The 23,716-nt window shown below is 43.4% G+C and overlaps 1 protein-coding gene across 1 annotated transcript in view; it reads left to right on the top strand.

Annotated features, from left to right (window-relative positions):
- Positions 1–12,882, top strand: part of LOC127003758 (adipokinetic hormone/corazonin-related peptide receptor variant I-like) — a 270,587-nt gene extending 257,705 nt beyond the window's left edge. Inside the window, exons 6-8 of the mRNA XM_050870764.1 lie at positions 1,845–1,971; positions 8,638–8,776; positions 12,430–12,882. Of these exons, the coding sequence (XP_050726721.1) occupies positions 1,845–1,971; positions 8,638–8,776; positions 12,430–12,678 (515 nt within the window). The 3' untranslated portion in view covers positions 12,679–12,882. The remainder of the gene's footprint in view (positions 1–1,844; positions 1,972–8,637; positions 8,777–12,429) is intronic.
- The last annotated feature ends 10,834 nt before the right edge of the window (positions 12,883–23,716 follow it).

Genomic DNA, 23,716 nt, shown 5'->3' with positions numbered 1-23,716 from the left:
TGGTGACGACGCCTTCGCGAAATTGAGAAGCGCTTCCCCTCCGCTGCTCTCGGATTAGCCTTGACTCATCTATACCAGAGAAAGGATCGTCCCCGTCTTGGAAATGTTTTGACGCACAGCTATAACGTGTGCTCCCAGCCTTACCTCTATAATATGAAAGCCTTCGTAGTATCCTTTTTTTAGTTGTTGCGTATCAGCAGTTATATTTTTTCCTTACCTATAAGATATCTCTGCTTTCTACTTCGTTCTTTTTTTTTTGTATGTAAAGTTTGTACTTCGCTTTAATATTGTACATGCAAGTTCTTAGAAATGTTAATATGTGATGGTGAGTACGAAAAAAATAACGAGGTAAGGAACTGAAAATATCACCTGGCTCCCTTAATGAGACAGGTATTAAGACGGACGAGTAATGACGGTAAGTTCGCACCACACCCAGAGGATCATAATAATAATTTACCTGAGACTCAAATTACCTGGCGAACTTGAGCAAGGATATACGGGTCACACACACACACTCACACACACATACACACCCACAGACATCACCCTCATTGCATAATTACCTGGAATCTTATTATAATTATCCTGCTCGTCTCGTTCTCGGTCTTCCCCTCTTCCTCCTCTTCGTTCTCCTTCCTTGTCTTGTTCCTCTCTTCGTTTTATTTTCTTCGTCTTTCTACTTTATTCCTCCGTTCGGGACTCACCCTAATTTACCTTCTCTTGTTTCTCCTCCTTTTCCTCCACCTCATCATCATCATCTTTCTCCTACTCCTCCTCCTCCTTAACTTCCCCCTCCTCCTCCTCCTCCTCCTCCTCCTTCTTCTACTTCTCGTCTTCACAGTCTTCCCTAATGACGTAGAAAGGGCAACTATTGGAAAAAATATTTGGAGTGAAATTAGCGAGACACGAAGTTCCGAAGTAAGACAATTACCCGCGATGATGCCTTTGAAACCGTGGGTAAGCTTGGAGGCGCGCGTGGACTTGGAAGAAGCTGAGAGTATTGACATTCAAGAGAGGCGACTTTAGGCGATGGTTTTTAAGAAGTATTTTGACGTCCTTTTACTCTTGAGCTTTTTTAAGATTGCTCCCTGAGATAAAGAGGAAGAATTCGGAGTTAAAGGAGACAAAGAGAGCCTCGTTTAAGATTTGGTAATTCCTTAGATTTTTGTGAGATTCATAAGTGCTGATTAAAATAAGTAGTTATATAATCACATTTTCTGACATTTCCATATTTTGAATAGAGGGGAAAAGATAATTAAAATAAGCTAATAGAAGGTACTTTGAACTATTAAAAAAAAAAACGGTTAAGCTCCTTTTCCATGATGAAGACATTTTAAAAGAAGCAGTTATCCGGTACATTTAGACCTTGAGTTTGCACTGAAAAAAACATATAGCTCCATTAGTTCTGGCACCGAAAATAGCAAAGGAAAAATAATCGAAAGCCGAAAAATGTATGTTCCGTTTTTCATCTTTCAGACAAGGATATAAACACTTGTATTTAACAAAAACAGTTGTAATGTGTGTGTGTGTGTGTGTGTGTGTGTGTGTGTGTGTGTGTGTGTGTGTGTGTGTGTGTGTGTGTGTGTGTGTGTGTGTGTGTGTGTGTGTGTGTGTGTGTGTGTGTGTGTGTGTGTGTGTATCATCCTCTGTGTTTACACATCAAACAGTTCTTGTTCGTCTAGCAACCAGAACACATTTTTCCCATTCACTCAACATGACCAACACACACACACACACACACACACACACACACACACACACACACACACACACACACACACACATTTTGGTTTCTACCCTTCCCTACCTCACACATATAAATCTCTCACACCTTTCGCCCCCAGACTCCACCATCCGCCGCTCCAGCCTCGGGTACTTGGGCAGGGCGCGCGCCAGGACCATTAAGATGACCGTGAGCATCGTCCTCGCTTTCTTCATCTGCTGGACACCCTACGTGGTCATCAGCCTCTGGTGAGTGGGTGGCGCGTCTACTTCCACACACGGGTTCTTGGGTAGTAGTGCGACCGGTGAGTTAGTGCTTGTTGTGAAATTTGTTTGTAGCGTCCTCTTGGATACTGTTTAGAATTGTTTAGTTTGCCTTTCATGTGGATGTAGTTGTCTCTTCATTTCTTTTCCTCGTTATCATTTATACACACACGAAAAAAAAAAAAAAATCGGGCGTGCGCACAGACATCTCATCACTCACTCATAAATGAAGTTTTCACTATAAAAACGGAATTGAGGAAGACAGTAAAGTGATGAAATATTTCGTAGTAGATAGAGGACTTCAGGCAGTTTTATGAAGAAATTACCTCTTTTGAAGAGAAGAATCTAGTGGAGTTTTGCTAGTCTTTCTTGTCACCGATAATTCGGTTTGAATGAAGGACATGAAATTAATATTTGAGAAGCATGTCATTTATACGTGTTTACAGATAATGCTAAAATCTACAGAAAGTTAGAACGATTGGGCCCAGTAGACCACCGCTCCCCTATCTGAATGAATAGTGGATCCCTGGAACACTGATTGAGGAGGGGAATGTTAACTTCAAAAATACCTGCATACAAACAGTAATTAGAAAGCCAATACTTGCAACAGTATTTTCAGAAGCGTGGGTGTGCCATTGAAGGGTTTCATGTACTCCACGAGCCACCTTGGGAGGCCAAGTACTGGCTCAATGGCAATGGAGAAAAGCACAAGTGGTCGTATGGAGTATGCATCTCACGTGTGGGGAGGCTCCACTCACACAGCTCCTCTGGACAGAGTGGAGTCTAAGGCTCTTCGTCTCATCAGCTCTCCTCCTCCTACTGATAGTCTTCTACCTCTTAATTTCCGTCGCGATGTTGCCTCTCTTTCTGTCTTCTATCGATATTTCCACGCTGACTGCTCTTCTTAACTTGCTAACTGCATGCCTCCCCCCCTCCCGGGGCCCCGCTACACACGACTTTCTACTCATGCTCATCCCTATACTGTCCAAACCCCTTATGCAAGAGTTAACCAGCATCTTCACTCTTTCATCCCTCACGCTGGTAAACTCTGGAACAATCTTCCTTCATTTGTATTTCCTCCTGCCTACGACTTGAACTCTTTCAAGAGAAAGGTATCAGGACACCTCTCCTCCCGAAACTGACCTCTCTTTCGCCCACCTCTTTTGACTCTTTTGTAGGAGCAGCGAGCAGCGGGCTTTTTTTATTATTGTTTCCTTTTTTTGTGTGCCCTTGAGCTGCCTCCTTTGTTGTAAAAAAAAGAAAAAAAGCGAAGGCTATCTTCTTGAGGTGATGTATTTTTATTTATTTGATGTCGAATAAACATGCAGTGGTGGTGGCAGTAGAGATAGTACAGACATAAGATGAAGATAGTGGTGGTTGTTTTTATTTATCTTTTTTACGTCATAGGAGGCAGGCAAGTGGGCAAAACGGAATATAATGTAACTCCCTCAATACTGATGCCGAAAAATGATCGATTTTGCTCCGTTAGACGTTTTAGGACTTCCCTCGTTTTCTCTTGTAGGAGTCGAAGTCCCTGGAGTGCCTTGCCCCCATGTCGCTCCCTACAGATCTTGGTTTGACCTTAACTTGAGCCATGTAACACCTAACACTATGAGCAAACCTGACCGCATGTAACACTAACTATTTGTTTAGTATTTACTCTTCCCTTCACGTGGGTTGGAGAGAAGCAACGCGGCATGGCTTGGCTTGGTGGGTGGGTAAAAGGGGAGACTGTGTGTGGGGGTGCGTGTCCGTGTGTGTGTGTGTGTGTGTGTTTACAGCAGAGGAGACAGTGCAAGGGCGTTAAAAAAAAATAATAATAATGAGAAAAAAGCCTGCTACTTACTGTGTGTGTGTGTGTGTGTGTGTGTGTGCCAAGGATTAAAGTATGAATGTTGTAGTCCCCGCCCTGAGAGTACAAGGCTTACCCCGCTAACCCAATGAACAGTCTCCTCAAAGAGAATTATTGATACAATTTGCTACCACCGCCAAAACAACAAACCGCTACTGTCTATTTAAATCTTGTTTCCATAACCTTCCATCCCACCACCACTACCTGTATTTTCGACATCATCACTTCTGCTACAACAACAACTACTAACATCGACTGCATATACCACCACCACCACCACCACCTCCATTACTACCACCACAACCACCACCACCACCACTGCCACCACCAACATCACACTCCAAGCATCATCATGACGCCTATTACGTTCACTTATTGCAATCACTACCTCCACCACAATCTACATAACAATCACCATAAACTACCATTCCCACAACCACCACCACCACCACCACCAACAACAACAACAACAGCACTAAGCCACCATAAATATTCCGGTACTCATGTCATCTTTACTTTCTTGGTTTTGTTGTTCTGTTTCATCGCCTCCTCCTCCTCCTCCTCCTCCTCCTCCTCCTCCTCCTCCTCCTTCACTCCTTCCTTCCATCTCCTCCGCCCTCCACCTCTCCTCGACCCTCTTTCTCCGCTTCAAGGTTTATGGAGTTTTCTTGTAGTCACTTCGTCTGTTGTTTTTATTTATTTTTTCTCTCTCTCTCTCTCTCTCTCTTACTACTACTACTACTACTACTACTACTACTACTACTACTACTACTACTACTACTACTACCACTACTACTATTTATGATAATAACAATCATGAGAAAGATAAATTTAATAATAGTAATAATTAATAACAATATTATCCACATAATTATTATTATTATTTGGTTAATGTTATCAGTATTATTATTACAACTATCATTACTTGAACCACTATTATTACCTGTACAATTACTGTTAGTATCATCATTATTATTACCTAAAGAGATATTTTTTTTCCATTGAACTAAGATAAAAATAACTGACGAGAGAGAGAAATGGGGGAAAGGGAATCCTGGAAACATAGGAAGAGACAACAAAATCAAGGTCAACCGCCTTACATGTTCCTACCAGGACAGGACAGGAGTGGCTGGGATACACTGATAAGGACGAGGAGGCCACTGGGAGGGGGAGAGGGAGGGGGGATTTGTGGACGGAGATAAGGTAAGGTGATGGGGGCAGGGGACGGACGGGGCAGTGTGTGCGGGTGACGGGCGCGGCAGGGAGGGAAGGGTTGAGGGGTTTATTACAGGATGGACATATATACAGAACTAAAGGGAAGTCAGGGGCGTAGGTAAGGGAGGGCACAGCGGCAGGGCGAGGCAGGGAGGGAAGGGTTGAGGGGTTCATTACAGGATGGACATATATACGAAACTGAAGGGAGGTCAGGGGCGAAGGTAAGGGAGGGCACAGCGGCAGGGCGAGACAGAACAAGCAGGGTGGTGGGGGAGAGCTCCATGTGGCAGGGTATTTCTGAGCTAGGAAGAACTGATAACTAACATACGAAAAGGAGACTTGAGAGGAAAGCACAGTGGAAGAGTACAAGATTTAAAGTGACTTATTCCTTTCTGTTCTTCTTCTTCTCTGTTCTTCTTCTTCTCTTTGTTCTTGTGCGCTCCCTTCCCCTCTCCTTCCTTCCTTCCCTCCCGCCGCCCTTCGTACCATATATTTTAGTCCTCCCTCGCCGCCTGTCTCACGCTTTTCAGTCAGTATTATTTTTTTGCCTCCATAGATTTTTTTCCCCTTTCTTATTTCGTGTTACAGTCCTCATCATCATTATTAGCAGCCTTAGTATTTGTATTATTTTTATGATCTATATTTATACTGTTATGATTACCCTTATTATCATCATCGGTTTTACTCACATTTTTACGGTAAATATGGATCATACAACGTTTTCCTTTCACCCTAAGATGCATTTTATATAATCTCAAAGCTTTTACTGAATATTAAGTGAAGGAGTAAAACTGTCACACAAAAAATAGCATCCTGAGGTTTTCAGAAATCTTATAACATTAAAGCCACCATCCCTAATCCCCTTGAGCCTTCTTATTTTCCTGTATTAAGAAAAAGAAGCCTCGCCCAGCCCACGCTCCACGCTGCTGATGAGAGGGATCCGGCCAGCGTCACGGTACATAATATAATCTTGAAAAAAAGGCATCGACTAAAAAATGTCTGATAATTATAGGCCGATTAGCTTAACGTAATATTATGCTGGACGTATGAAGGGCGCGTGTCCCCTGAACTTCACTGCTCTCCTTCATTTTAAACGCCGCTCCTCCTCGCTTCTCCGTGCTTTAGATTTGTATATCTTCCCTGCTTCCTCTCCTTAGCTGTCACCCTTGCTCTCCCTACTGCTCTTTTTCCCTCTCTTTTCCCTCTCTTTTTTTCTCCTCTCCTCTTTCATTCCTTTCATTCTCCTAACCTTCGTCTCTTTCCTGTTCCATCTTGTTTTTGTTTTCTTTCATTTCTTTCGTTTTCCTTCTTTTCTTAGTCATTTTTTGCTGTTCTCTATTGTTCTCCCTACTACTCTTTTTTCCTCTTTTTTTCCGTGCTTATGACGTGTTTCCTCTCCCCGGCTGTCACTTCTTCTCTCCTTACTACTCTTTTTCCCTCTCTTTTCCGTGTTTTTAACGTGTTCCCTCCCTGCTTCCTCTTCATGGCTGTCATCCCTGTTTTCCCTACTGCTATTTTTCCTCCATTTTCCATGTTTTAGTTGTATTCCCTTCCTGATTCCTCTCCCTGGTTATCACCCCAGCTCTCCCTCTCTCTCCTTGTTCTCCCTTTAGTTCCCCGTGTAAATAGCATCCTTAGAAACTAATGGCTATCTTCCTCCCTCCGTTTTCTCTTTGCTGTATTATCTTCCTCTCTTCCCCTTCCCTCATTCTTCACCCTTCACCCTATCTGATTATCTCCCTGGCTGTCACCCCTTCTCTCTCTCTCTTTCTCTCTCTCTCTCTCTCTCTCTCTCTCTCTCTCTCTCTCTCTCTCTCTCTCTCTCTCTCTCTCTCTCTCTCTCTCTCTCTCTCTCTCTCTCTCTCTCACTCTCTCTCTCTCTCTCTCTCTCTCTCTCTCTCTCTCTCTCTCTCTCTCTCTCTCTCTCTCTCTCTCTCTCTCTCTCTCTCTCTCTCTCTCTCTCTCTCTCTCGCGAATGTTGTTGTGCATACGGAGAGCTCAGTTCATTGCCATCAAGTGTTTAACTGTTGCGTGTCTGCTCAGCGGTCGTTGAGGTCAGGAGGGCATGACTCATTCTCTGGGTCTCTCTCTCTCTCTCTGAAGGGTGAAGGTCTCTCTCTCTCTGTCTTTCTGGCTTTAACTCTCTTTGTCTGTCTGTGTCTGTCAAGTAGTAGTGGTGGTCATATTCTTCGCTTTTGTTCTTCTTGTTATTGCGGCTGCAGGTTTTTCGTGATGCCTTGAAGAGACCAAATATAATGCCCTGTTTCACTTCACTAGACTCTCACACGACCACAGCGTGTAACGAAACACACGAGAAATTAATCCAGACAAGGAAAGGTTTTGCCGGCGCCGGGGATCGAACCCGCGACCAGCGAGACGGCAAAGCCACTCCTTAACCAGTCTCCGAAAGAGGTACCCCCACTCGCTGAGGGTGCGCCACACTGCACGCGGTTTGCTGGGAAGGTAGAGGGTAGCGGGACGCCTATCAGGTCAGAGGCAAGAACAAACACATGTTATCTAATAGGAGTGGCCATACAGGACGCGGGTAGCAGGTAAGCTTGGAGTGAGTGCTTGAGTGAGTTATTGGAGGCTCGCCCATCAGGCGGGTCAGCTGCACTACACAAACGCTCAAAAAGATACTTAAAAATTTTCCACAGCATGCTTTTTCAGATATATAAAGTCAAACTACTACGGCCGTCAGGTCGGAAAAGATACAAAGACCAATCCAATTCCCAATGTGTCACGTTTACCCCTCTTGACGAAGTAAGTCGTAGAAAGGTGGATAAAAAGTGGAAAAAATTCTGCTCCAATATACACTCGTGAGAGGAATTTTTGTATATGTAAAATCGAGAATATAGAAATTGTATTAAATCTAAAGTTTCATGCAGAGGTGAGGCGAGAAACGAAGCATGTAATAAAAAGTTCAAAGAGCAGCGAGTGTGAAATGCCAACAAGGGGAGCAGCGCTGCGGCGGACCGTGAGTGCCGCAAGTTAAGCATTCATGGGATTTACAGGAGGGTAGCCAATGAGGCGGACACCCTTTGACTGTGTTCGGGAGTTGTGTGAGTGAAGCCCCGCCAATGTACACGTGCGAGGAGTTTTCAATTCGAGATTAGTCATGACACTTGATTAAATCCATCGGAAGGAGAGAAGATATTACTGTTATTATTTTTTTTCTGGCATAGGCTCAGGGGCTGCGGTGTCAAGATGGAGTATTTTGATCATTCTGGAGTCTGGTTCAGTGTAAGTCATGTGTTGCTCATTCTGGTAACGAAACGAAGAGGAAACGGTAGACAAGTATACAGAGAGGGGTAAACACACACACACACACACACACACACACACACACACACACGAAGAGTATAACAAGGAGAGCAAGAAGCAAGAACGAAAATTTACAAGTGAATGCCAAATAGAAGAGAGAGAGAGAGAGAGAGAGACCCAATAAAAGAAAGAGAGAAAGAATGAAAGAGAACGGCTTCATAGATATGGCCCCTCATCTAGTCTTCTCGTATCCATGGCGTAACTCAAGCTGTTCTTATCAAAATATCTTCTCTTCAGCGCCTTCCTCTCTGTGTCCTCAGGTTCTGCTTTGACCGGTCGGCCGCGGCGCTGCTGGACGAGAAGGTGAAGAAGGGCCTGTTCATCTTCGCCTGTTTCAACTCCTGCGTCAACCCCATCGTCTACGGTATCTTCAATTTCTGCAAGAAGAAGCAGCCCATGGTGAGGGACTGACAGAGTGAGTGTACAGACAGGCAGGGAGAGGAAACGATAGAGAGAACCTGATAGAAAAACCGACAGATGAGTAGGTGGAATGAAGGATAGATAGATTGATGGATAGGTAAGGAGAAAGTAGATAGAAAGGGAGACCGATTTTTTTTATTGGGTGTTTGATGTGTGGATAGATGGATAAATAGACGGATAGATGGATAAACAGATGAAAAGGTCGATAGATAAATAGAAGGACCGATTCATTGACTGGTTGGCATATCGATTGAAGGATAGACAGATAGAAAAAAAATAATTTGGTAGAAAATGCATGGATTGTTAGATAGAGGGATAAACAATAGATAATAGATAGATAAAATAATTGATTGATTGAATGATTAATAGAGATAAGTAGACTGCAAGAGAGAGATAACACCACATTATCCAGGAAGCATTTCAAAACATCTGCTATTTAATATTCGCTCCTTTAATCAATCTCGTCTCTTTTTCCCTCGCTACCTTTCTTTCCTTCATTCTTTTTTTTTCTTCCCTCTGATAGAGTCTCCCCCTCCTTTCATCACCTAATTTTTTGGCACCGCGCACATTCTCATTAGTTTCAAGCCTTTTTCTCGTCTGATCCTTTTTCCGTTCTTTCCACCTTAATATTCACCATTTTCCATTCCATTCCTTTTTTTTTGGGGGGGGGGGGGTTCCACTTTATACACCCATCACAGTTTCCCGTTTTCTTTATCTTTTTATCTTTTTTTTACTCGCATCTGCAGTTTTATCTCTCACTTTCCTTTTGGCTTCTCTTCGCTTCTTCTTTCTTCACTCCCTCGTTTTCCTTTATCTCCTCCCGTCATCCCGGCTCTCACTCCTGTGTTCTCAACTTCATCAAGTGTTTGTTTATTTTTCTTATACCATCTCTCTCTCTCTCTCTCTCTCTCTCTCTCTCTCTCTCTCTCTCTCTCTCTCTCTCTCTCTCTCTCTCTCTCTCTCTCTCTCTCTCTCTCTCTCTCTCTCTCTCTCTCTCTCTCTCTCTCTCTCTCTCTCTCTCTCTCTCTCTCTCTCTCTCTCTCTCTCTCTCCTTCCTTCCTTTTTATGCTGGTTCTTGTTTTCATGTTTCCTCTTTCGTTCTTATATTAACTTTCCCCTCACTCTCGTTATCTCTATTTTGCATCTTCTTTTCGTATTTCTCTCTTCTTTTCTCATCTCGTCGTTTATTTCTTCCTTTTAACTTCCTTTCTTATTCCTTTGTTTCTTTTTGTTCTTTCTTTTCTTCCCTTCCCTTCTCTTCCTTTCCCTTCTTTACCCTTCCCTTCCCTTTCCCGCTCTTCCCTTCCCTTCCCTTCCCTTCCCTTCCCTTCCCTTCCCTTCCCTTCCCTTCTCTTCCCCGCTCTTTCCCACTCTTCCCTTCCTGTCCCTTCCCTTCCCTTCCCTTCCCTTCCCTTCCCTTCCTTTCTCTCCCATTCTCTTCCTTACCCTTCCCTTCCCTGCCCCGCTCTTCCCCGCTCCTCCCCTCCCTTCCCTTCCCTTCCCTTTCCTTCCCCTTCCCTTCCCTTCCCCGCTCTTCCCTTCTCTTCCCTTCCATTCCATTCTCTCTCCTTTTTCCCTTTCCCTATCCTCCTCTTCCCTTCTTTTTCTCCTTTTTCATTTATATTGCTTCAGTTTTCCTTACTTTCGTTCTCCTTTTTACTGTTCTTTCCTGTTCTATTTTTATTTATCGTATTTTCTCCTCTCCTCTTTCAATCCTTTCATTCTCGTTACTTTCGTCTCTGTCTTGTTCCATCTTTTTTTTCTTTTTCTCTTGTTTTCTCTTTTTTTTCTTTCATTTCTTTCGTTTTTCTTTCTTTCTTAGTCATTTTTGCTGTTCTATCTTATTCTTTCTTTCTTATTATTTCTTCGTTTTTCTCGTCTCTGTCTTTTATTCCTTTCGTTATCTCTTCCTAAATTCTTACTCCTTTTTGCTGTTCTTCCTTGTTCTATCTTTCTTATTATTTCTTCTCTTTTCTTCGCCCTTTTATTCCTTTCATTTTCCTTTCTTTCATACACCTTTCTCCTGTCCTTTCTTCTCTTTTCTCCTCTCTTCCTTTAGTTCTTTCATTGACCTTCCTTTCACACTCCTTTTCTAAGTTCTTTCTTTTATTTATTATTTTTCTTCCCTTCTCTCCTCTGTGGCTCATATATTTACCTTCCCCTACTTCTCTTTATCATAGTTTTGCATATTTTTCTATTACTCATCTTTTCTTCTATCGCCTCTTTTTATATTCCTTCCATTTTCCTCTTTTATGTTCTTTCATGTTCTTTCTTTTATTTATTATTTCTCTTCCCCTCTCTCCTCTGTGGCTCGTATATTCATCCTTCCCCTACTTCTCTTTATCTTAGTGTTGCATCTTTCTCTATTATTCATTTCTACTATCGTCTTTTCTTATAATCCCTCCATTTTCCTTCACTCCATACTTTTTGTTGCTGTTCTTTCTTGTTTTTCTTATTATTTATCTTCTTTGCTCCTCTCCTCCTTATTTCCTTTCATTTTCCTTCCTCTCTTTCTTACGCCTTTGTGCTGTTCGTTCTTGCATCTTTCTCTCCTACCCCTATTTGCTGTTCTTTCTTCCATGTCTCACTATTTTAACTTTTTCGTCCCAACATTTTCTTTCACACCTCCCTTACATGATTTTTTCCCCGTCATTTCTGTTTGCGTCGCTCCGTTTTTCAGCATTTCCGTCCCTCAGGGCAAGGCACGTCTTCTTATTAGCGACTCCTCCAGCAAGGTTCATTGATCGACGCGTCTGCTAATCAAATTTTCGCTGAGGCAGACTATCTAGACTGGTCCTTTGGCTATTGATCGTCTTCCTCGTATCCTATTGTAGTGTTTTCTTGTTATTTATCCTCCCCATCCCTCCTCCTCCCCATAATATATGTGTCCCGTACTCTCAAAGCCTTCCTTAGCGGCTTTGGGTGAACGGCCTAAAATCCATCAAAGCTTGGTTAATGTAATCCTCTTTGTCTGGCCTCTCGCTCAGGTTCCTCCCACGTACAGATGAAGAGTTATTTTTCTGACTGGATAAAAATACAATATTCCGTTTTTTAATTTATTTTTTCCTTATTGACGTAGCCATGTTATTATTTCTTGCTAATGACTTTCTATAACATCTAAGAAAATTGAATTAATTATGCAAGGTACAAATTCTTTTCACTTCATTTTCGGAAGCAACAAAGGACACGTTTTTTATTCCTTCATGTGGCGCCTAAAGACTACTCCTCTCCATTGTACCTGCTCATTAGTTTACTCACCTGGAAACGCTCCTCTCCATTGTACCTTCTCATTAGTTTACTCACCTGGAAACAAAGGTTAACTATGGTGACAACCTTTCCCTTTCTCTCCCCTTTTCCTACCTTTTCCTTCCCTACGTCTCCCTTTCCTTTCCCTTCCCTTTCCTTCCCTACCCTCTCGTTTCATTCATACCCTTTCCTGCCCCACCTTTCCCTTTCCTATCCTAGTCTTTCCTTCCCTGCCCCACCTTTCTCTTCACAGTCTAGTTATCATGACCCACTTCCTTTTCTACCTTCCTCCTCAAGTACCAGTTACCGTGACCTTTTCTCTTCTACCTCCTATATTTACATACTACTTATCGTGACTCATTTCTCTCCTACCTCCCTTTTCACAGACTCAAACGTGGCGCTCAACAACCCTCAATACACAGCTCAATTCTCGTAGCTGTGACTGTAGGAGCTTCAAGTCCAGCCGCGTCTACTGGACCCGCCGCGAACAGGGCTCCACCGTCACCAGCTCGGAGGCAGCCACCGCCGAGCTGCTCCTCCCTCGTGCCCTCAACTCCCCCTACAGAACAAGGTCAGTCGGGGCACCAAAACTCGAGGGTTCTGAGGTGGCCAGAGGGAGGGAAGAAAAGATATGAATTGATAGGAATCAGGACTATTTTTATATTACTTTTTTAACTTTGGACCTTTTGGGTTTCATTGGGGAATAAGTTTAGAAGATTTTCCACTCGTAGTAGTAGTAAAAGTAGTAGTTGTAGCAGTAGTAGTAGTAGTGTTGAAACCATAAGTAGCAGTCAGCCATGAACAAAAGAAATATCACTTTAAACTTGATGTAACCTAAGTGTAGATTATAAGATTAAACCAAAACGTAACCTTGACTTAAAAGCATGCCACCACCAGCCACCATAAACACCCGTAGAAATAGTTGAATAAAGGTCTATGGAAGTAAGCTGCCCACTGAGCCACACGCTTGTCACTCTCACTTTATAACTCTCTCACTCTCCTCCCACTCTCTTATCGATGGACTTATCTCGGTGTGTACGTGTGTAAACCCCCGTGACTCCTATTACCCACGTACGTGCCCTACATACGTAAACTCCTGCAAACTGTATTAACACCCTCTTATGGGGTTATTACACTGGGCAAATTTTCCGTGGATCTTCAGTCAAACCACGATATCCGCTGGCGTGGTTCTCATTTGTTTCTTGTTATTGCTGATGATGATGATGGTGAGTAATACAATCGTCGTTCCGTGAAATCTACAGTAGCTTTGGAAGATCGTGGACATGTCAGAAAACCACGGAAATATGAGAACCACGCCAGCGGAAATCGTGGTTTGACTGAAGATCCACGGAAAATTTGCCCAGTGTAATAGCCCATTACTGTGTTCGGTGGGCCTGAAACGGCGCACCCCACCTGCACGCACCTTCACGTGAGCCAAGTGACGGTAGAGAGGCAGCAACAGGAACGCGTAACACCAAGAACACACAAAAAAGTCTAAATTCAATTGTCTCGCAGCTTCAGTACGTATGCATTAAGGGTAATAAAGATACACATTAATGATAACGATAATGGAGATACAAATATGATAATGAGATAAGCAGAATTCTTTTTACGATAAATTTGTTCTTTTAAAAATATCAAAGGACAAAGGAGGTACTTTATTTTCTCCTTTATTTAATGATGCTAATTATCCTACTCCTCCTCCTCCTCCTCCTCCTCCTTCTCCTCCTCCTCCTCCAAGAAAGAATAGTAGGATGCCAAACAGACAGACAGAGAGAAAGAGACGAGGTCGAATTAATGTTTCCTTTGTGTTCTAATCGTTGCCGTGTTGTTGCGATCTCCCCCACGCTCCTCCGCCCACGTGTGCACCTGTACTGACCCACCTCTGTACCTTGGCTTAATTAAGGTCTCACTTTCTCCCGCCGTCTAAAAGGAATCTACCAAAGCGTTAATTGCTGTTGACTCGCATGCACACATTGCTACAAACCAGACCAAACAAACATTCAAGTAAGGCAACACACACACACACACACACACACACACACACACACACACACACACACACACGCACACGCACACACACACACATGATAAAGTCTGCACAAATGTTCGTAGTAAAAACCCGAGATTTATATTACTGTGTGTGTGTGTGTGTGTGTGTGTGTGTGTGTGTGTGCGTCGACTGCAATATGTGACCTAATGGTGAGCGGAGATTTTCTGTAAATAAAAAATGGTTTCATTAGACTTTCTCTCTCTCTCTCTCTCTCTCTCTCTCTCTCTCTCTCTCTCTCTCTCTCTCTCTCTCTCTCTCTCTCTCTCTCTCTCTCTCTCTCTCTCTCTCTCTCTCTCTCTCTCTCTCTCTCTCTCTCTCTCTCTCTCTCTCTCTCTCTCTCTCTCTCTCTCTCTCTCTCTCTCTCTCTCTCTCTCTCTCTCTCTCTCTCTCTCTCTCTCTCTCTCTCTCTCTCTCTCTCTCTCTCTCTCTCTCTCTCTCTCTCTCTCTCTCTCTCTCTCTCTCTCACACACACACACACACACACACACGCACACACTAATACACTAACCCCCTCCCCCCTCCTCCTCAGAACAATACAATGAACACAGATTGAAAAGACACTGTGTAAGAGCAAAGCACCACAGATCCCTTTTTCCACGACTAATGCCACGTTCATGGCCAATCAGTTAATTGCCCTCACCACCCACACACTCCTGCACATGGAAGCTTCCCGCAGTACAGAGACACAGGTCAGATACGAAATTACACCGACGGATAATCAGAAAACAGACCGACCAGAGACAGAGACAGACAGCTTAACAGACCAGACAGCACAACCGAGAGACGGATGCAAAGTTACACCTATCGATGGTTCAGATGAGTTACAGAGCTCAGGCGAAATGACAGATAATAGATAGATACATACATATACGTATATACATACTTACATATATATTTTGTTTTACGTTTCCCCTGTGGCGTCGGCAGGCTTTCTTGATTTGACTTGGTGGTCCGCCTCAGCCCTTTATGGCGCAGGCAAGTATTTATAGGGGCGTCATATTGCTTGGCCATGGTGCCCCCTGGAGCTCATCTTTGATCCTATTTTAGAGTGAATCTAGAGTCCGAGTTGATGGGTGGTCTTCTGGACAACATGTGGGTAGTTTTAGGCCACTCGGCGATGAGTGAAAAAATGCCACTTTGTTTGTACCGGCGGGCGGGACGCGAACCATAGATCTTCTTGGATGCCGCGCCCGCACGCTGACTACTCATCCACTGCCTCACCTACATATATACAAGTTCTTACGTAACTGTTTACCCCTCGGCTGTAGTTTCATTAAGTTGTTCGTCGAGTCTTAAACCTTCGTCACCTCGCCCTTCATCCTCTACTTCCCACGAGAAGGAGCAGTTCACACTAGACAGGTCCGGCGTCTCTGTCACCTCGAACACTGACTTGTCGTCTGAGAAAGGGTTATAAATGGAAATGCCATTTAACCAATCAGTTAGAGGGGACATATACCGATGGGGGGGGGGGTCGCCTCGCCCACCCTACGACGCCAAGTCTGGGGATTCCCCTGGGCAAGTCTCCATGCAGGCCCCCTTCTCATCCAGAGTACCTCCTAGCAAGATCTATCGACTTGCTCAAGCCACAACCTCTGTGGGCGTTCCCTTGGCCTCCTCCACTCAGGATTAACTCTTACAGAAACAACCCGATGAGCAACGACGGATTCTGGGTCGCGTGCCACGTGCCCGCATAGCCGGAGTTGGCGTTGACGGACTATACGGGTATATTGTATGTCGAACCACTCTCACGGAGTAGTCGCTGGTTTGACACAAAGCTATTTAAGCGATATCCCATGATTCTGCGTAGACACAAACTATCAAAGATATCAATCCGCCTCTCCAAGGCACTATTTAGTGTCCATGTCTCACAGCCATAGAATAATACAGGGAGCACATGGTACTTGAAGATCCGGATCTTTGTCCGTCTAGAAAGATATCGACAACGCCATATTATCGTGCTGAGTGAATCCATAACACCGTGGGCCATGTGGGCCGCTGCTTCTCGTCCTCCCTCACAGTGTTCTCTCCCACTTAGGGACTTATATCCCACCGTGCGGTCTGCACTCCAGAGGGTGTGGCATCGCAGGTGGGAGGTTGTGATTGCCACGACAAAGATGGGGGCAGTCACGACCAGGGCTGTGCGTCCCTGGTCGTATTCCTATAAAAATAGTCGTAAGAGGGAGACTGTCCTGGCCCGCCTTAGGGTGGGTCACACTAGATATACACATGGCTTTCTCATGTCACGGGGAGTTCAGCCCTACTGTGATGACTGCTTGGTCCCCCAGACAGTGCTGCACTGGTTGGTCGAGTGCCCCACTTTGGGGGACTTGCGAGAGCAGTATCTCTCCCGGTGTCGAGGTGGAGATGGGACTTTCTCTCTTTCCCTAGTGCTGGGAGAGAAGGCTCTCTTCCCGGGGCATGACGCTAATGGCTTCCTACTGGAGGCTGGCGTCCTCAAGTTCGTGTAGGTTTTATTGACCTTTTATTGATATCTCTTTTATCATGTTTTTGATTAATTACCGTTTTTTCATAGTTTTATATTATGGTTTATTTAGTTCTATATTCGGCGCCATATGACCCTGCAGTTGCGGCGCCAAGAACCGAACGCCCCAATAATCAATCAATCAATCTGAATTACGATAGTGAGGCATTTGAAATTTTCCAAGATCTCATGTTGGCGCCACATTCATGGCCTTTGATGAAGAGAAAACACGTATCAGTCCTTTAGATTTAAAAGGTCATTACAAATATATTCAAATAAGGATTTTTTTTTTAGAGTCTCGGGAATAAAGGAAAAAAAAAGTGAGTTAAGCAGAGCTTACAATCACTCTATTTTATTTTCTTACTTTTATCGGGGAGGCAGATATTTTCCAAGACTTCAGGAAAGATTATTTCAAAATGACAGGAGAGCTGATAAAAACTAACGTTTATGGATATGTAACAACAGAATCATTACGAAAGAGCCCATGAGCCAGAAGCAGCTCGCTCTAAAAGGAGCAAATGTTATGAAAAAAAAATGTCCCCTCGGCATCCCGTTATTATGAATATTAGGTCCATATTCTCGGTCGGGTTATGTCGTGATGAGGAAACCCAATTCCTTCAGGCCATCAATCACTGCATCATTAAGAACACAATATTTGTTTTCTAGGAAACAGGGAACAGAAAATTGACGACAGGAAGGATATTTGTTTTAAGTCGGGTCTGTGTCTGTCTGTCTGTTTGCCTGTCTGTTTGTCTGCTTGTCTGTCTATCATACTCACTCACTCACTTTTACACACACACACACACACACACACACACACACACCACGCGCAGCAACCCATCGTCCCGTTTCTCCCAAAGTACCAAAAGTAAGAAGCGATACGGACTCGATTTATTGGCCCCATCAGAACAGCCTATATCATCGGTTATACTTCCCCTCGCCACCTTCCCCTCGCCACCTTCCCCTCGCCACCTTCCCCTCGCCACCTTCCCCTCGCCACCTCTCCCTTCGCCACCTTCCCCTCGCCACCTCTCCCTTCGCCTTCGTCCGCCTTTTCCCGCCTCGCCAGCCCTTCCTTTTCCCTCCACTGCCTTTCCCACCTCGCGCTTTTCCTTTCCCCCGGAGAGTATACGAGGCAGGTCGAGATTAAGTTACTGCGGCACGAGGGAGAGAGAGAGAGAGAGGCAGGCAGTACCGTGCTCTCGTTAGCTTTCAGGAGCCATATTTAAAGGGTAACTGCAGTGCCTGAAAAATATTATTATTATTGGTATCATAATTATTATATATATTATTTTATTATTATTACTATTATTACAATTACTATTATTATCATCATCATTATTATTTTTTTTTTTACGTCGCGGCCTATTGCGCCGTTAGGCTTTTTCACTGGTGGGGCCTGATGGTCGGCCCAGCCCGTTGTGGCGCAGGCGAGTGTTTATAGTGGCGCCACCATCCACGGTATGTATAGAGAAAGAGTAAGGAGGAGAAGGAGAAAGAGGAAAGGAAGAGTAGGATTAGCGGGGGAAAAAGAGAGGAAGCAGGAGGTAGGACGTACGCCAGTAGCTTTTATCATTATATTTTTTCTAAACCCTTAACTAGACATCTATAGAAGCCCTATCAGTACATTATTCTTAAAAAAAAAAAAATTGTAACCATAGGCAGCTTTTTTTCGTCCACTGCGTTTCTTTTTCTACCACCGTTGCCAGATTATCGTATTCACCACATTTTATTTATCATTTTAAGCCTTAAACTCTCGTACCTACACAAATAACGAAAAAAAAATATTAAAGTTAGCGTTAAGACTGTTATTTATTGGTTTGTTTGTTTTTGCTATAGATATCAGTCAGAAACTACGAAAATGGAATACCTTGTGTACGATAATTTGGCAACGCTGTTTTCTACCTACCCTGCGACCTAACTCGTGAGATGGAAATAGAAAAGGAACTGTCAAAATGAGAGGTAAACAAGGGAACGAATGTCTTCCGTCGCCTCGCTCCCGAAGTGCTCACGATTCATCAAAAAAAAAAAAAATTACGTTTATGGTTATTCCCAAAGGTTATGGGCCGACCTTTTTCACTTTTATTATTCCTGCCCGTTCTACCATATATCCGGCGAACCCCGACGCGCACACACACACACCCACACCCACACCCACCCACACCCACACTCACACACACACACACACACACACACACACACACACGCATTACGGGGCATCATACGATAGTCTCACGCAGTTCCTCACGCAAAACGGCACTTATCGTACGGCGAATGTATCGGTATTCGCGTGAAAACTACGAGAAAATATCAAGTACTATTTTTCACTATCCTCGCCTCCCCTTACCTCGACGCCTGGCTGTTTCCCTCCTCCTCCTCCTCCTACTCGCTGCCCCGCTTCACTTAAGCGAGCTGGAGGGCGGAAACAGAAGAGGGTACGTGAGAGGGAATAAGCTGAATAGGTTGGCGCGGTATAATATTTTCACCGCAAGCCTACGAAATGTATCTTTAAAACCCTTGATCTCCTCTTCACCTCTCTTCTTCTCGATACTACTACTACTACTACTACTACTACTACTACTACTACTACTACTACTACTACTACTACTACTATTACAATTCTTACTACTGCTGATGATGTAGGTGATTATATTGCTACTGCTATTGCTTCTCCTTTAATTAACTACTTTCTCTTTTCCCCCACACCCTTTTTTTCGTCACTTTTCTTTTCTGTTCAATGATTTCCTCGAGTTAAATCTTATTCGGAAGCGCGAGACGTATATAGTTGTGTGAGGGATGATAAAAAAATGTTCCGTTTGATCTTTTCCAACAACCGAGTCTTACGTTGAGTAGAAAGAGAACGGAGAATCAGTCAGGATCAGAGTCAGGATAATTCCGTAAAGAGAGATCAAAATGAAGGTGCTGGATATATTTATGGACCTTCCTCACACTCACTCTCTCATCTGAGCTCCTCTTGCATCGTTGATCATATGCTCTTTGAAGGTGAAGGGAGAGTTACGAAGTGTAGCACGGAAACGGACACATAAGCACACGGACACGGACACATAAGCACACGGACACGGTCACATAAGCACACTGACAGAGGGATGGAGAGACACAGACGAAAACAAACAGCAAGAGATTATAATACCAGAACACAGGGCAGTACACATATAGACACATAAACAGAGAGACATACATACAGAAACAGACAAGAGACATACATATAGACGGACATCTACACAGAATAACAGGTGGTACACATAGACACACAGCCAGAGACTTACATACAGAAGCATACAACATGAAACAGATACACAGACAGACACATGTACACAGAATAACTGGTAGTACACATAGACACACAGACATAGAGACAACAGACGAAACAGATACACACAAACAGACACGTGTACACAGTAGGCAAATTAGTGCATAGACATATAACAAAGAAACATGAACAATCACAAACAGAGCCAACCAGACATAAGAACAGGTAGGCATATCAGTCCACAGACATACCATAAAAACAAAATTTATATAAAAGGCAACACACAAAGCAAAATAAACAGATTTACACACTGAGAAGGCGATTGTACATCCTTTGTCTAAATATATACTCATGGAGGTACGAAGAATTTGTCAACGATTTACTTGAAAAATTCTTGTGATAAACTTGGACCAGACCAACAAACCTGAACCCTAAGATATCTCAAGTGACTGGTGGACTGACTGTATGTGTGATTGACTGTTTAACTGACTGATTAGCTGACCCTTTTTTACCGGACTAATAACTGACAGAGAGACAAATCTTACGCAAATGGATGAAGTATAACCCCCAAATTAAATTCATATTGGAAAATTCTGAAAAGACGAGAAATGAAAAAAAATATGACGCCATTAACCTATATGTATTAGTTATTACTGTGTGTGTGTGTGTGTGTGTGTGTGTGTGTGTGTGTGTGTGTGTGTGTGTGTGTGAAGGAGTGTTGCATCCCCATCCATTCACGCTACAAAATAAACCACCAACCTAAAATTAAAACCGCACTTCCTCGTTGTTATAAATGCCGTATGTGAATGTTGTCGTTTTCTTTTCTCACCTGGGAACGTTTTGTCTCATTAGTCACCTGTCCCTTCCCGCGATGTGACTTGTGGAGGGAAGGGAATAGAGCACAGCCACCTTATCCTCCTCTCCTCCTCCTCCTCCTCCTCCTCCTCCTCCTCCTCCTCCTTCTCTTCTTTCTCAGCATCCTTGTCTTCCTCTTCCTCCTCCTCCTTCCTCAGCCCTTTAAATGCAACAGGTGGGGTCCACAGTTCACCTTGATTGCCTCGTGTTAAATGGCTGTTTGTCTCTCTGGCTTGTCTTTGTCTTCCCTTGCTCCTCCTCCTCCTCCTCCTCCTCCTCTTCATCTTCCCTTCCCTCTTTGTCGCCCTTTCTCATCCTCTCTATTGGCCTCCTTCAGCCTGTTGCCGTCTAACATTTCTCTCTCTCTCTCTCTCTCTCTCTCTCTCTCTCTCTCTCTCTCTCTCTCTCTCTCTCTCTCTCTCTCTCTCTCTCTCTCTCTCTCTCTCTCACACCAATTTTGTATGAACCACCTGCACCCTCACCCGTAATTGGAAAACCTCGTAAATCTTCATGTTTAACTCTACGTGTTTTTCTACCCGTGTTTAAGATGTTCCGTTTTTTATCTGTTTACTCTCTTTATCTTGCTTGTGCGGCACTTGGCCCATCACGTGTTGATTTTTTTTTATTTCCCGCAGATTATAAAGCGCTTAGTGTAGTGAGAGATATTAATGATTTATTGTTCTATATGACTTGTCAGTTATACCAAGCCATTATATTTTTTTTCAGGTCAGATTGAAACCATTCGTATCATATTATAAAATCTACCTTCTTTGATTTTCCTTGACCTCTTGAAGACTACCATGACTCTGAAAATTCCTAATATCCTGTCCCAATTCCTTCATCATATATGCTTTGCCTTTGATTACTGTATTACACATTATATAGTTCGGACGCTATATCAAGATTAGTTTCGTCCATATTCCCACAATTGACACGATGCATAATTCCCTTTACACTGAATTACAGACAAAACATTATTATGACCCAGACTAACCACACGCATGAGTCATACCATTGTTTACGTTTTTTTCTTAACTGGATTATTTTGGTCATTATTTTTTTCTTTCTAATGATTTACCTACACCTGCGAATTTTCAGCATTAATGTCACGTATGCTTATGTTCTTGTATTCATCCATCATGCTGTCACACCTACAATTAGCTGCATCTTCCTGGACATGAATATCAGTTTCGTTAAACCTCCTGCATAACTATTTACCCTCTTTGCTTCCTACATTAATTTTCCGTAGATGATGTTATCTACACTTTGATAACGTCTAACACATCTCTCTGTCAGTCAGTCCTATTACCCACACCAAACCATATAAACTACTTCACTTCAATCTCAATCAATACGTTTTGTGTCTAAAGTCTCCTTCACTGCTCGACTAATTGACCACATAACGTATTCTCCAAACATTCATGAAGTCCCATAAGGTTTCAGGAGACCATGGAGTTAATAATCTCTTAATGACTTTCACAACCAACTTACCTACTTCCTGGAACACTCTCAGACTTTAATACCTTTCCTTATTAGACACACCTTAATTAGGCCTGTACGTAACTCCGAGGTATTAACATAATCACCTGCCTATCATCGTCACGTCACCTTCACCCTTCACCTGAAACTTCATAAACCTTTGACGTGAACAGGTAGAACAGGTGCATTGACAACACACACACACACACACCACACCACACCACACCACACCACACCACACCACACCACGCCACGCCAAACCACACCATACCACACCACACCATCACAACACTCTCCCCACAACACATTACAACATAACACAAGTCCTATTCCCTTTTAACCCCCAATACAGAAACACAACACACACACACACACACACACACACACACACACACACACACACACACACACACACACACACACACACACACACACTTTTCCCACAACATAACACAACACAACACGCCCTTGCATTTCCTTTCCACATCCGCAACACCCACACACCACACACCTAGACCAGACATCTCACTCATCTTGCCGAGGTCCTCAGTGACCGTCTCTCATATCTGCGGCCTTCTCAGTTGACCTTTGACCTTTCTCTCACATCCTCCCACACAAAGGTCAGCGTCGGGGTCGGACTCAGCCATTTCCCTCCCCATGCAGACTCTCCCCTCCGGCTCCCCACTCAGCCGAAGGTAAGTTTCCCTCTGACCTCCCCGTGACCTCTCTTGACCCGGTATAGCTTCTCCCTCCCCTTCACCCGCACTCAGTTAAGCCCCCTGTATTGACTCCTCTTATAACTTGTTCGGTGACCTTTTATATGATATTGTGAGTCGATGATAGAGTGATGTGTTGGTGTCTGTCTGTCTTTCTCACAATTCTCGCTTGTTTTTTTTTATCTTTCTTTTTTTTTCTCTCTCTTTTTTTCTCTTTCATTTTCTTACCGGTGATTTTTTTCTTTTATCTTTCTTTTTTCTTACCGGTGATTTTTTCATTTATTATTACTTTTTCTTATCTGTGTCATGGTAAGTTGTGTGTTTGATCTTTGGGTTTTCGTTTAATGGTGGAGTGAGTCAGGAGGGCATTTTGGTGTGTGTGGGAGTGAGTTAATAAGTCAAGGAGTCTGTCATCGTTTAAGCTTGTCATTTTGTAAGGTATTAGAAAGTTGGGTTATGTATTTTCGATTGTTTTGTGGTGGAGTGAATCAGGGAGCCATAGGGTGAGTGTGGGAGTGAGGGAAGGAGTGAAGGAGTCCATCACTGCTTTAACTTTTTATTTCGTTAAGAATTGGAGAGTTAGGTTCATGATTTTCAAAAGTTGGAAAGTTTCGTTTAGTCGGCGCTCATGATTTTCAAGCTGGATAGTTTTTTTTTATATGTATATTTTCGATGATTCAGTGCCAGCAATATTAGACGTGGCATGCTGACGGTCCAAAAGAAAGCCTGTTGGAGTAAATATTATTCATCTGACACGCTATCGGAAAAATATACCAGAAAGGAAATCTCAAAACGAACGAAAGCCAGTTTTGTTCAT

The sequence above is a fragment of the Eriocheir sinensis genome, chromosome 26 (assembly GCF_024679095.1).
Source record: "Eriocheir sinensis breed Jianghai 21 chromosome 26, ASM2467909v1, whole genome shotgun sequence".
Lineage (NCBI taxonomy): Eukaryota > Metazoa > Arthropoda > Malacostraca > Decapoda > Varunidae > Eriocheir > Eriocheir sinensis.
Note: the sequence above shows the minus strand (reverse complement) of the source record. Positions and strands in the feature narration are given on the sequence as shown.